Source organism: Orcinus orca, chromosome 14 (assembly GCF_937001465.1).
Source record: "Orcinus orca chromosome 14, mOrcOrc1.1, whole genome shotgun sequence".
NCBI classification, from domain to species: Eukaryota; Metazoa; Chordata; class Mammalia; order Artiodactyla; family Delphinidae; genus Orcinus; species Orcinus orca.
The window spans coordinates 31,679,315-31,692,529 of NC_064572.1; the positions used below are offsets into that span (position 1 = coordinate 31,679,315).

At 52.6% G+C, this 13,215-nt stretch overlaps 2 protein-coding genes across 32 annotated transcripts in view; both read right to left on the reverse strand.

Annotated features, from left to right (window-relative positions):
- Window positions 1-42: 42 nt before the first annotated feature.
- On the reverse strand, window positions 43-8,438 carry NDST2 (N-deacetylase and N-sulfotransferase 2). The gene is made up of 16 exons (XM_049697358.1): window positions 8,029-8,438; window positions 7,299-7,400; window positions 5,869-5,908; window positions 4,439-5,785; window positions 4,159-4,246; window positions 3,695-3,849; window positions 3,324-3,509; window positions 2,937-3,065; window positions 2,623-2,805; window positions 2,440-2,536; window positions 1,950-2,073; window positions 1,648-1,822; window positions 1,279-1,449; window positions 1,064-1,173; window positions 764-866; window positions 43-669 (listed from the first exon to the last, which is right to left on the reverse strand). Exons 4-16 carry the CDS (start codon window positions 5,441-5,443, stop codon window positions 544-546), a joined length of 2,652 nt encoding a protein of 883 aa, XP_049553315.1. The 5' UTR covers window positions 5,444-5,785; window positions 5,869-5,908; window positions 7,299-7,400; window positions 8,029-8,438; the 3' UTR covers window positions 43-543.
- A 315-nt stretch (window positions 8,439-8,753) lies between these two features.
- The window catches only part of CAMK2G (calcium/calmodulin dependent protein kinase II gamma), a 54,307-nt gene continuing 49,845 nt past the window's right edge, over window positions 8,754-13,215 (reverse strand). For 28 of the 31 annotated variants that reach the window (XM_049697362.1, XM_033434069.2, XM_049697359.1 and 25 more), the window contains 3 exons: window positions 13,100-13,194; window positions 11,378-11,622; window positions 8,754-10,759 (listed from right to left, as the gene is read on the reverse strand). In XM_049697362.1, coding sequence (XP_049553319.1) covers window positions 11,390-11,622; window positions 13,100-13,194 — 328 coding nt within the window. In that variant the 3' untranslated portion in view covers window positions 8,754-10,759; window positions 11,378-11,389. Of the gene's footprint in view, window positions 10,760-11,377; window positions 11,623-13,091; window positions 13,195-13,215 lie in introns of those variants that run through there. The other 3 variants (XM_049697367.1, XM_049697369.1, XR_004485001.2) reach the window with 2 other exon arrangements.

A 13,215-nucleotide genomic window follows, 5' to 3' on the forward strand; every position in this document is an offset into this window, starting at 1 on the left:
TTGCTTTTATTCTAGGTTTCTCCCACTCCAGTGAGGCAGACAAAACACAAAAATAAGGATGTTTATTAAACTCATTTCTAGCCCACAGCTAGGGCTCATATTCAGCTCTATGAGCCACCGTCTGACCTCATCCCCATTCAATGTGAATGACATTAGAGAGGCCGGGCCACAGGTTGATCCCACAGTAAGGGGTCCCTCCCACGGCCACTACAGATAAGATACACTGCTGGGGATAAAGAGGGAAAGCATTGGATTAATACGTTCCTCTTCACCCTGCCTGGACCCTCTCATTTCCCCCCCACCTTCCAAGACCATGGGCCAAAGGTGCCTAGTACCATCTTGTGGGGTATCAAGGGAAGCCCCATTATTAGACCCGAGAGCTATGGGAAAGGGATGCCCTTCCCTTCTTAGCCATCCCAGGCCTCGAGGCCACTGAGGTAGAAGGGGGAGGGGCCAGGCCACTCTAATCCCCCTTGTGGGCCCTGCTCTGGGCTTGCCCCTTAGGGAAGAAGGGGGCTTTTGCTGGTACGGGAGGCTGATACATCAGCCCGGACTGGAATGCTGCAGTTCTTCCCGAAGCCACGAGGGCACTGGCTGTCCAAGCCGGCTCAGCAGCTTCGACAGCTCCAAATTATGGTTCCGGAAAAAATCCGTAAGGAAAAGGCGGGACTAACAGGAGAAAAATGAAGTCAGAAATGGTAAGGAGTGGACAAAATCAGATCTTACAGGTGGAAAGGGATACCCTGTCCCTGGCTTTGCTTACCTCAGTGTCCATATCTGGGTACTTCCGGCCTTTGCTCTTGCCTAGACAACGAGTCTTGCCACCTTCAAGTCCCTGGCACCAAAATCCCTTATCTTCATCAAACCTGCTCAACAAGAAGAGGCCATTAGGTGACAGAAAAGAAATTGAAGCCTCATAAATGTACACTACCTCTCCCAGCCCAGAGGGACACATGTCTCTCTTTGCAAGACAGGGTAAATCCATGTCTCTTCCAAACAGACACGGTCAACCTGCTTCCCCATTTCCCCCAGAGTCATCCTCCCCTGGGTCATGCTCTCCCACCTGAGGGTCCGTGTGTAGTTCAGAAAGGGTGTGATACCCAGGAACTTCTGGATGCTCTCCATTGAGGCAGCTGGGTTGGTACGCAGTTCTTGCCCATCCACAATCAGCAACTAAAGGGACAGGGATGTGGTTCCCTCTGTATTCCTTAGAAGCCTCTGGGCTGAAGGGAAAAGGAGGGGAAGGGGACCCCCATGTGGGCTACCGGGGAACTGTACCTGTCCAGAGGGGTAATATGTCAGCCAGCGTTGCAGATGGGTGGAATAGTAGCCAGGGACAAGACAACGGTCCTGTAGGGAGCGAAGTGCCAGAGGGGCATGGGAGGAGGCTGAAATCACCTGGTAGAAGGTATAGTTCAGAGCAACTGGGTCTCCATGTGCTCGCTGATGCTGACGGACAAGGAACAGGAAGGCAAGGAATTGGTGATTTGACAGCATTGTTCTGCCCTTCCTCTTAGTCTAGTGAACAGACAGCACAGGCACCCCTCCCCAAGGCACTAGCTTAGTTTCCCTACCCTCATTCCTTTCTGTCTCTCTAGCAGTCACCACCTCTCTTAAGTTCTGATGTGTGCCTAGCTTCAGGCTCACCTGGTACCAGGAGTAGGCCCTGTCAGCAGGGTTGGTGAGCACAGTGATGATCTTGGCTCGTGGCAGAAGGGCAGCCCCCCGACGTGGTACAACCTCTGAGTCAAAGTAGGTGGCACTTTTTTCAAACAGGAAATCAGTGCTGGCATTAGAAGGGACAGGGAAGAAATCCATGTACCTAGGAAGTAGTAGAGAGGAGAGGCAGAGAATTTGCAGAGTGAAGGGGCCAGACATCTGTGCTGGGAGAAGCTGGAATGGGGTATTTTAGGGGAAGGGAGTGTCCTGAGAAGCATTCCAGGTCTTACCAGTCAATGCCCTTGTGGTAATTAGGGCTGCTGAAGAACTGAATCTCCTCAAAGGTGCTGGGGCTTGGGAAACTGCTAGTCACAGCTGGGTGGAGGCTCAGGAAGAAGTGAATAGCTGTGGTCCCTAAATGAGAGAGAAAGTCCAGGCCATTGTGGGAGAGAATCCACCTCAACAACATCAGCTTGAAAGAGGTGAGAAAATAATCACTCTGGGTGGTAAAATACCGTTTGGCCAAACTAGAGCGAGAAAAGGAAAGCCTGAGAGAGGCCCAGGGAAGGGTTAAAATGGTAGTTCTCAGCCTTGATTGTGCATCAGAATCACTTGTGGGTCTTTCAAAAAAAACTCAACAGATGATTCTGATGTATAACCAGGTTAAGAATCACTCAAGGGACTGGATTAATGAGGGGTGGGTATGAGAAGGGAGTTCCTTGGCCAAAGAATTCTTTGGGTTTAAGGCAAGGCAACAGAAGTTGCCTAAGGATGATTCACCTGTCTTCTGGGGTCCCACAATGAGGAACTTGGGGAGCCGATCACAGGTTTTCTCCTTGGACCAGATATCTTTGTGCCTCTTGTCGTCACAGGGATTCTGAAGGTGAGGCCAAGAATCAGATAATCTTTTCCTCAACGGCCACCCCCATCACATCTCTAGGTCAGCCTGAGCTCCACCTGTACCTGCCAAAGGGGGCTTCGCTCTTGAGGGAAGAGGTCAAAGTACTTCCGTGCGAGAGGGACAGGAGGAAGGGTCTGTAGGCGCAGCCGTGTCCAGCACTGGAGAAAGCGCACCAGGCTCTCAAAGGTGTACAGGCCCAGCCGATCATTTCCATAATTAGACAGATGAGTCATAAAGATGCTGATCTGAAAGGGGGTGCCTGCATGTCAGATTTGGAGAGCCTACCCCACTTCAGAAGTGGGCTTGGTGAGCAAAAGTCTCAGTATGCAAACACTTTGGCTGTCCAATCTTCTAGCCCTTCCTCTCGGCACCTTACCGGATTAAGCAGCACTGTCAGAAAGAGTTCTCCACCTCGGATGCTCCGGTCTAGTTCGCGAGAGCCTCCGGGATACTCATTATAGAAGATCGTGTGAGTGAAGAGGCCACACGTCTGCCGTGGCAGCACCTGAAGGGAAAAGAACAAACAGGGACAGATGAGATTTGAAAGGTAGAATGAGAAGTAGATTAAGGACAAAAGACCTGAGGCATTAGGATTCCCTGGGTTTGTAGAGGACTCAGTCTGAAGTTACAGCAACAAAGCTCTTGCTATGTGCAATATGACTTTTCATCTCTCTACCCCTTATATGGATGAACTTGGACAATGCAGGTTGGAGGCTGTCCAAATGTGGGAGTTTGATTCAAGTCCGTATTGGGAGTCCCTCACCATAATGCCATTGTGAATGAAGCCACGGCGGTAGCGGGCAGGGCGGAGATGGGGATACTCCTCAGTGCTGGTCACCTGGATGCCCCACACGGATTTCCAGGCCTCATAGAGCTGTGTGTGGATGGGATACACGCCGGAGTGGTGGGGGGCCACAGCGTACCCCAGATCCGTGGGAATCCCATGCTCCTGGGAATGGCAGAGACTCTCACCAGGACCTGGTGAGGTTTGGGGAGTAGAGGGTAAAGAGGGTGGGGATGCCTCCACAGAAAGTAAAATGGAAAGGGTGGGGAAAGGGTACCCCATTAGGGTAAGGTGGAGAAGGAAGCATCATCTTTGGGAGAAAGTATGGGAAAGAGATCCAAGGGTCTCACCAGAGCAAACTGTTTGTTGAGCCTCATCTGGTCAGCCAGCACGGAGCGATTGTGGAACAGGTGTGGCTGCATGTGGCTCCACATGTGGGGGAACCACCAGAACTCTTGGCGGTGCTTCAGCAGCATGTCGTCCCCCGCATCCTCCTCCTCTGTCCCTATGACCACACACTGACCACTGACCACAGCCGGTCAGCCCCTGTGCCCTCCTTTGTTCTGTAACAACACTGACCACTTTCCATCCTTGGGACAACATTGCTGACCTCTGCCCACCTAAGACTATTTTCCCGATTGCCAACCTGCCCTCCAGCCGCCCATGCTAACCTAAATTCATACCCACTGCTAGGCCCTCATAGCATTCTGACCCCAAACCTTGCCCCTTTTCTCCAACCTGTCTGCCCAGGAGGATGGACAGTGAAGAGACAAACTAAGACTGATACGCTGAAGGAGCAGGGGAATAAGCTCACCAGTATGATAGAACTTGCCCGAGAAGCCCAAGTTGAAGGTGAAGTTGGGGACTAAGGTCCTGAGTTTCTTCTGGGTGGTCAACAGAGCCTGGGAAGAGTAGCAGGGACATGAGAAATCAGGAGACTAAGAAGGAGAAAAATGAGAAGTAGCATTCTTCTTGCCTAGAAAGGGTAGGGAGCGTACCTATGACAAGCTCAGAATCAAGGAAGGGAGTCTGATAGGACAGAGCTTGAAACAGCTTCTAAGGAAAGAAATGAGTCAGGAAAAAGAAAGACTGACCTCAACATCAGCCACCTTCATGCGGGTTCCTTCCTTGCCCACAAAGATGTCATCGATGTCTACCAAGATGTAACGGTCAAGGTCCAAGCAGAGGCGCTTGCCAGTGAGGTACGCAACAGCATCAACAAAAATGAGTTTGTGAAGCCAGAAGGAGAGGCCATGGCCAAAGAGCACCCGCTGGATGCCATCGTGAAGCCCCAAGTCCTGTACCACAGTGGGAAGCCGGGCCCGGCGAGGCAAGGGTCCTGGCACCGGGGGCTCAGCTGGTCGAAGGCTGGCAAGAAGCACTGGTTCATATGTGCTATGATTGGATTGGAAGATGGTCCAGTCATCACCGGGCAGTGGACCCGGCTCCAGGCGGCTGGGGCGTGTGAGATGCAGTAGTGGGGCAGAAGGATTCACTTGGTAGTCCTGGAGCCCCAAGTTTGAATGTAGAAAAAGGGGAAAGCCCTTGAGCTGGGCACTCAGTAAGCTATGCTCATGGGCTCGGAAAAAGCCAATGATGCCCACACCATACTCCACACAGTACCGGTCTAGCAGTTCCCGACTCCAGGCATCCAGGTTGACATACTTGAGCAGGTTCTCATAGATGACCAAGACATACCGGCCACGGGTATGATCAGTCAGTGTGGGCATGTCCCCTCGGCCAGGTGCCAGCTCAGTGCTATAACGAAAACGGCTGGACTCCAAGATGGCCACAATCTCCTGCCCCAGCTGTGAGTATGCGCTCTCCACAAACACAAGGACCACGGGTTCAGTTTGTGCTGTCTCTGGCAGCCTGGGGGGCCGGGGTGGGACTGGAGGCCGTACAGGGCCAGGACCAGCTGCCCCACCACTACTGCAGTCTCCCAAGGGCAGGGGCAATAGTTCCTTGGCCTTGGGGCTGGTGGATACGTAGTAAGCCAAGAAGCCCATGGAGCCCAGACTGAAAGCGATCAGCAGCAGTATGAGGCGGTGCAGTTCCAGCTGCCGAGCTGGGCGTACCACCTTCCACAGCTTGAGCATGGCGGGGGAGGTGAGGCAGGGATGGGGACTACCTTAGGGGATGGGAGGTAGGAGTTCTATAGGCTGAGGCTCTCTTGGGAGGGTAGAAGGATATGAAAAGAAGGGAAAGGGATTCCTGCAGGGTCAGTTCCCTGAAAAAGTGGAAAACAAGTCCCCTTAGTATAGGATAGGGGAGGTAGAAGGGGCAACAGGGGGCAACTGGACAGAGTCCATTGGTCTCAGGTCACCATGGCCCACTGGCCCATGGCTTCAGGATGCAAATCTAGCCAGGCTCCACCTTTGGTCCTGGCTGAGCTCCTCACATCAGAGGTCAGCAAAGTTCACAATCTCTGCCCTCACTACCTGTAAGACAGAAATCAATGGGTTACTTCTCTCCTTGAAACTGTGTCATTAATCCATTCCCCTCTTCACCCCATTTCTCTTACCTCCTGCTCACAGGATGGTTTGTTCTCCAGAAAAAAAAAGCTCCTGTAGAAAAACAACATAATCTGAGTCTCATACTTTAGCTTCACAGCCTGTTCCCTTTCTTAGAATACTGTCTAAATTCTCCCCCCTGAGCTAAGCTCAGAATTGAAGCAGTATATCCAAGGTCTGGAAGGGAACAAATTTCCCATCGACAAGAGGCCAAACAGCCCAGGAGGCTGAAAATGAACCTGCTCTGAAAGGAGTTCCCAACCCGTGACAGAGCAGTTGGTCAGCCAGCAGGAGCTCTGTTCGTCCTGTGAAGAAGGGACGGAAAGCCCCAGAAGTCCCGTGCTCCAACAAAATATCAGATAAGAGGAAACTCATGTGTCTGCTAATGTTCCTCATCTATCAAACCCAACACCACAGGCTAACAGCACTAATGAACTTGCAGTGAGGTGGGGAAATTCAAGAGGGAAGAGAAATGGTGTTAGCTAATCATTCTACTACCTTCCAAATCCAGAACCTGGGGATTCTCTTTTCCATTGCTTGTGAAAAATTACCCATCCCTCCCCTTTATTTCACTTGTGCCAGTGTCAAGAGGGGTGATAACAATGTAGCCCCAGAGCAGGCCACATCACTGGCACCTAAGAAAAGCTAGAGAGCTGAGTCCAGAGTTTGTCTCCTTATCCACTCCAGTTCTCTTTCCTAACTTAGCCTAGGTGGTACTACACCCTCACCCCTGAACAGCTCAGAAGGGTCCTGAGCTAGCCTGGAGAGACATGAGGAATTGAGTCCTGTTACAAAAACAGAGCGAACTGAATGGGGCTGCATGACAGAGAGCAACAGGAGCTTAAGTAGTATACAATCAATTATAGAGAAGGAGTAAGAACAGTCGGATCAGAAAATAGTTTTAAGGAGACCTAATTCCGGAGACTTTTTTCCTTAAGTAGATAGACTACTTCTAGAAGCTTTACCGTCACTCTCCCCACTTTAGTCACTCGAAGTAAGGCCAGTGGCTGGAGAGCTCTCTCTACCACACATCCCACACACACACATACACATCTCCGGGTGATTAAGCAGAGATGGGGTCCTTCAGAACTGAGAGAGACAACTTAAGAACAGTTCTGCTTTGGCCTGGGTAAAACTAATCGGCGTGAAAAGAGAGCTGGGAAAGGATCAAAATGGTGATGGGAAGGGACGAATCCTAAGAATTAGAGGAAACTTTTTGGGGCAAACACAGTAGTGAGAAGAAGTCACTGTGGGGAAGCCGATACTGGGGGTGTATCACCCCCGAGGTTAAGAATAAGAGTTAACATTTACTGAGGGCTTACACTTTGCCAGACATTCTTCTAAGAGCTTTCCATATATCTAATGCTCACACCGGCCCTAAGAGGTAACTAATATTCCCATTTTACATATGACTAATTTGAGGTCCAGAGAACTTAGCAACTTGCCCAGGATCACACAGCTCAGTCAGTGGAGGAAATGGGATTCAACGTCAGGCCTGTCAGGCTCCAGCCCTGGTCTTAACCACTGCATTTTAGCTTCGAACCTAGAAGAAGCAGCAATATTCAGGGAAGGGGTGATGAGGGAGTACTGGGGTGGGAGGATAAATGCTGAAGCGGGACCGCGGCGGGGAGGGGGCTAAAGGTGCGGGCGCAGCAGGAGGAGAGCAACAGAGGGGGGTGCTGGGGAAGGCGGGGGTGTGGGCCCCGCGCTGGGAGACCGGCAGTGCAGATGCCGCGGGAGGAGGGGGACCGAGCAGCGACACGGGCGTGGGGGGCTGGCACACGGGGGTCGCGGATGGAGGGCCCTGCTGGTGGGAACATGGGCTTACAGGTGGGTATGGAGAGAGTCGGGCGTGGAGCATTAAAGGGGATGGGGCAAGGGGCGCGTGGAGGAGTCTGCGGGGACATAGGGGCGGGCGTCGGGCTGGGGGGAGCCCCGAGGGGAGGAGGAGCCCCGTGCGGAGGGGACGAGCCGAGGGGAATGAGGCCACTGCCAGGGCGGCCTGCGGAAGGGACGGGGGAGGGGAGCGCAGGCCGCCCCGAGGGGCGGCCGGGGACGCCCCTGCGGGAGGTTTCGGTGGCCACACTGAGGGAAGTCTGTGAGGGGAGAACTGCGGGGACCGTGGCTGGGGGCCACACTCTGAGCGGGGGGTCTCCTCAAGGGCAGCTCACCCGGCGGACTGGGCGGCGTCCCCGCTGTCCCCGGGCTCCGCCACGTCCCGGGGCTGCCCGGCTTCCCTGCTCTCGGGGCCTCGGGCTGCGTCGCGGCGGCTCCGCCATCTCCGAGCGAACACTCTGCCGCAGCCGGGCCCAACCACCGCTCCCAGCGGGGGGAGGCGGCGCGCAGCCGCTCGCGGCCCCACTTCGGGTCACCCCCGCCTCCGGGCCAGCCCGCCGCGCTGCCGAGGTGCCGAGCCACCGAACGGTGTTCCGCAGCGCTCGGCCGAGCCGCAGCCTCATAGACGGCGGGCTCCGAGCGCCCCGACAAGAGGCGCCCCCCTCCTTCCCGCGCAGTGGCACGGTCCGGCTAGCGTCGGCGCCGAGGGTCCCGGAGCCGGGGCGGGCCGAGGGTGTGGGCTCTTCCACTCGGCCCGGCGGAGGGGGAGCCGGGCCGGCCCACTGAGGGGCGGGAAGGCTGTCCTGGACGCGGGCGGGGCCCGGGGGCGGGGCGAGACTCAGAGCTCACCCGCTAAGGGCCCGAGTTCTTCCCCCTGCTCCAAACTCGCCTCAGCAGACCGGGCGACTAATTGGAGGCTGATGAGTTTATGAGGAAGTCTTATTCTAAAATGAGCCCAAAAGGGGTGGGAGAAGGTACATCTTCTCCACCTGAAGCCTTGTAACCCAGGCTGTTAAATCTAAGCCTCCGGCCATAAGCCTCCAACAGCAGTAACACAATGGAGTGTTTAAAGGTTATTTTATTAAATATCTTCAAGGTTTCATTGTAACAAAGCTATGAAGGGTCTACCAACATTCAGAACAAACACTATTTTTAAATTATTTCTATGTCATCATGCAAAAATTCTGCATCAAATGCCTTCTCATTTCCTGTTTAAAAGGTGATTTTTTTTTAAGTCTATTGTCTATAGATGCTGACATTAGCCCCAGAAGAGGATTAAGAATGCTAAGAAGTGGGGCTGGAGCAGCCATATGAAGCTATGGGTCTTAATGAACTCTAAGACCATTTGTCTTCAAGCCAGCAAAACCAAACCCTGTGGTGAAGGTGTCTGCGTGCTGGTACTGCAGGCTGCAGGGCAGAAAAGGGTTAGGGCCCAGGGGCTGGGGCATGCAGGAGGTGCTCAGCGGAGCCTGGCTAAATCCAAGCACCAGCACCTGTGAGTCTGCTCTCTTCTCACCTGGCTCCAAGGTAAACCTGTAGCTTTGCCTCTTCTCCCAGCTCCTGTGACTCCTTAAGGCAGTCCAGGGAGCTGGGGCCCACCCATCTATCCCCCAGTAGTGCAGACATTTGTGCAGACAGGCCTGCACAGTTGTTTTGGGGGAAACCAAGGCCATGACCAATTGCTCCTCCATTATCTTCTCTGCTATCTGCTTAGAGTATAAATTTTTCCCTCCTGGAATGGAACTCCTTGAGCACAGAGAGGGACAATGAATGTAGGAGCCTTGGCTCTGGACATCTCTTTTGGGTACATGCAGGTGAGAGACAGGGTGATGCCCATGCAGATTGTCCAGCAGTTAAGTCTATACTTCAGTTGGTCAGTAAGGAGGTCTCTTTGTAGAGGATACCTCTTCTTGCCCGAGTAGTCAGGTCAATCTCAAAGACAGGAAAAGAGATGGGCGTGCAGCAAGGGAAGAGGAAGAAGGGAGGCAGCCCCGAGGGCAGCCTGAATGCATAGAAACAACCATCACTCAATCCCGCTGCCTCACTCTTCCCATCCCACAGGGGCACTTGGCAGAGGGCCCAGGTCCAGATGAGGGTCAGCACAGGGACCACCAGCATGAAAAGGCAAGACAAAGATGATCCAAATCAGCACGGAAACAGAACTGCCAAAGGCAGCAGGGGGAGCCCAGACCAAGGCCCGGCTCTCTCCTTGCTAAGTTATAAGAAAACAAACACAAAGCAAAGCGGCAACCCCTCCCACTTCCCAGCTGCAAGGATTGGGCCTCAATAGCAGGGCCCACGTGCATTGTGCATCCTATAGAAATGGATGAGTCAGTGAGTGCATGTCAGACTAACACGAGGTTTCTCATCAGCTTTGTAGCGGACACACTTCTGCAGCACCAATTCTCTTCCCGTCTATACTAAATGGTACAGTACAGCAATGTACGGGCCCTGCTTCTCAGTCCTGAGCCCACTGTTTCTCAGCTGCCTCCACGGCAGGCTGGGAGCTCCGCGTTCTCTCCCAAGTAGGTCTGTTGGCCATGATGTTCTTCATCAGCCTCATTCTAGGCGTGTATACAAATTCTGAAGACGTCCATTCCTAGACCTGGGGCAGGTAGGCCACCTCAGGGGCTGTAATCACATCACAGCCCCCAAAGTTCTGTCAGAGTTCTTGCCTGGTCCCCTGAGTCCATGGAGGCCAGAGGCTAAGCTCACCTCTTCAGGGCTGGTAGGTGAGCCCATTGCATGTGCCAGGATGGGCATCACACAAACTCCTGCCTTCTTGCTAGCCCAAGGGCTATTGGTGGTTTTAAAACGCATCACGGTATGGATCCCATTTTTTTTTTAAACGATCTTCTTTTCTTAAATGTAAAAAACACCTCGGTACAGCAGAGACAGACACGAAGGGCGGGCGGGAGGGCTGCATGCAGGGGCGTGCATTGGCTGCTGCCGCTTTGTAATTTAATTGTTTTAAACCTCAAACGAACAGGACTGCCGCTGTCACTCAGGCCCTCCAGAACCACTGGCTGCGAAGGTTTGACCTCCGGCTGGGATCTCCTTATGCCCCTGTCAAACAGAACAGACGTGGTAACAGAACAGAGGACAATACCCACACAGAGGAGTTCCAGAGACTTAAACACACTACATACGTGGTCAAGTCTGCCTGAGAGGGTGGAGGATGGGGGAGAAGCTAGTATTTAAACATAACACTGCCTCACATTTGCTTACTAAGTGCTTTACTTACAAGTATATTATTTAATCCTCACCACAACAAAGGAGGTAGCCACCGCTCCTTTTTTTTTTTTTTTTTTTGGGCTGCACTGCAGCCATGTGGAATCTTAGTTCCCTAACCAGGGATCAAACTCGAGCCCTCTGCAGTGGAAGGGCGGAGTCTTAACCACTGGACCGCCAGGGAAGTCCCTCCTTCTTCCTTATTGACAGCTGAGGAAAATAAGGCTTAGGGAGGGGAAGTAACCTGTCCAAGGTCACCCAATTTGGAGTCAAGGAGCCAGACCCAAGTCTGTCTGACTTCAGAGCATGACTTATTACAACCACCACACTGTCCAGCCTTCACTACTCTTCTGGGATGGCCCATGTATCCTCCCCCAATGCCACCTCTCAACCTCTTCTTCCTCCTCTGACCCCACTTGTCCCAGCCGCTCCCCAACCCCCCACCAGGTGCACCTGTGGCTGAGCTCACTGCAGCGGTGCGGCAGGGGCCCCTGAACAGTGATAGTGGACATTGAGCCACTTGCCATCCCGGCGGTGCCAGACCCGGGTCTCCTCTGACTGGCTGGTGCGAGGCCGGCCCTGCCCATCGATGTACTGGGTAAGGCGGATGTAGGCGATGCAAGCCGCGTCCTCTCCAATCACGTGGACGTGCGGGTTCAGGATGGTGGTGTGGATGGGCTTGCTGTTCTTGGACAGGACTGTAGGGGGCAGGGAAGGGTGGGGTAGGTAGGAGGGTGTCAGGCCTGGGGACTGGCATTTTCCTCCCAGCCTGCACTTCCCAAGTCTCACCCTCTCTCCAGTAACCATTCTGTGAGTCTCCAAGTCCCCATACACCTTCCAGAGGCTGGGAAACCCCATCAGATTAGTCTTGATTATTCAAAAGGAAGAGAAAGGTGTGGAACAATGATAATAGCAGCTACTGTTTTAATCAGACATTGTGCTGAGGGGTTTTACACGCATGAGCCATACTCCTTGGTCAATATTATTTTCTTCTTTATAAGATAAGGAAATAGGCTCAAGGAGGTTAAGTAATTTGTCCAAATCACACAACATTTGAACTCAGGACTATCTTAACGAAAGCCTATGATGATCTTTCTACCCTAATAGGTGGGTTTAGATTTCATAAGGGTTGGCTTGTCCCTAATTAGGGTTATAGAGCAAAATCAAGAACTTAAAATATTCAAAATTGATTTCTGATTTTAAAAAGATCCAAAGTTAAAAAAAAAAAAAAAAGTCACCAAAGCACCAAGCTCAGGATATTCCCAGGGTTCCCAGGTCCTCTGGGGGAAAACCAAGAGAAGATGGGTTGCCATTATCAGCAAACACTATGGATTGTGTTGCTTTTATTGAGATTCATATTTTACTTCAATTCAAATATTAGGGGCTACATGAGACCTTTTGGAGAGCTTCTATAAATTCTGGAATTGCTTCTGGCTGACAGAATTACCTAGATAACCTAGGGTTTATAACTGCAGCTAAGACATGGAGAGGATGGCAGTTAGTAGAGAAAATAGTGAGAAAATAAAATCCAGGGCAGGATCCTTTCCCAGGATAAAGTGGGAAAGATGAGAAAAAAATAAGAAGGGGGACGGTCTTAGTGGAAAGAAAGATGGGAGGAGGAGATGAATCAGCTTCTTATCCTCTGGGACTTCCAGGAACTGTCCAGGGCATATACCCTGCCCCCCTGGCTCCCAGCCAGGACTCCTATCTCCCTCGTGGCTAGGAGGACCCTAGCCACAACTTCCGATCTCACAATCACCAACAGCGCCCTGTTACTTGCTTGCACATTCTTATCATGGTTTTAATTTCCTCTACTCTGAAACCTGCAGACACAGAGCTGAGATCATTTCAACCTAACCTCGCATGGTTTCCAATCGTCTTGGAACAAGGCGAGGCTTAAAGAAATACAGTGGCCTTGATTATGGCAACTGGCATTGGCACTGCCACGAGGCAGCTGCAGAATGGAGGGGCAGGCGGGGCTGTGGAGGCGGCCCTTTGAAGGTGCCAGTTGAAGACCATCCTCAGGGCCCAAGGGGGCAAGCACATAGACCAGGGTGCGGCAGGCAGGTCCAGTAAGGGAAAAGCGGGCAACTGGGAAGAGGAGAAGGTGAGCGGGGACAGAGGCAAGGGGGTGAGGGGCAGGCAGGAGTATCTCAGCAGCACGAACCCACTCACGATTCTCAAAGTAAAACTTATGGAAATCCATCCCTTCCACGAGGTTACCGAGGGCCTCAGGCTCAAAGGAAGTGAGGCCTGGATCACAAATCTTCCTGCAGGGGGAAAAAAAAAAG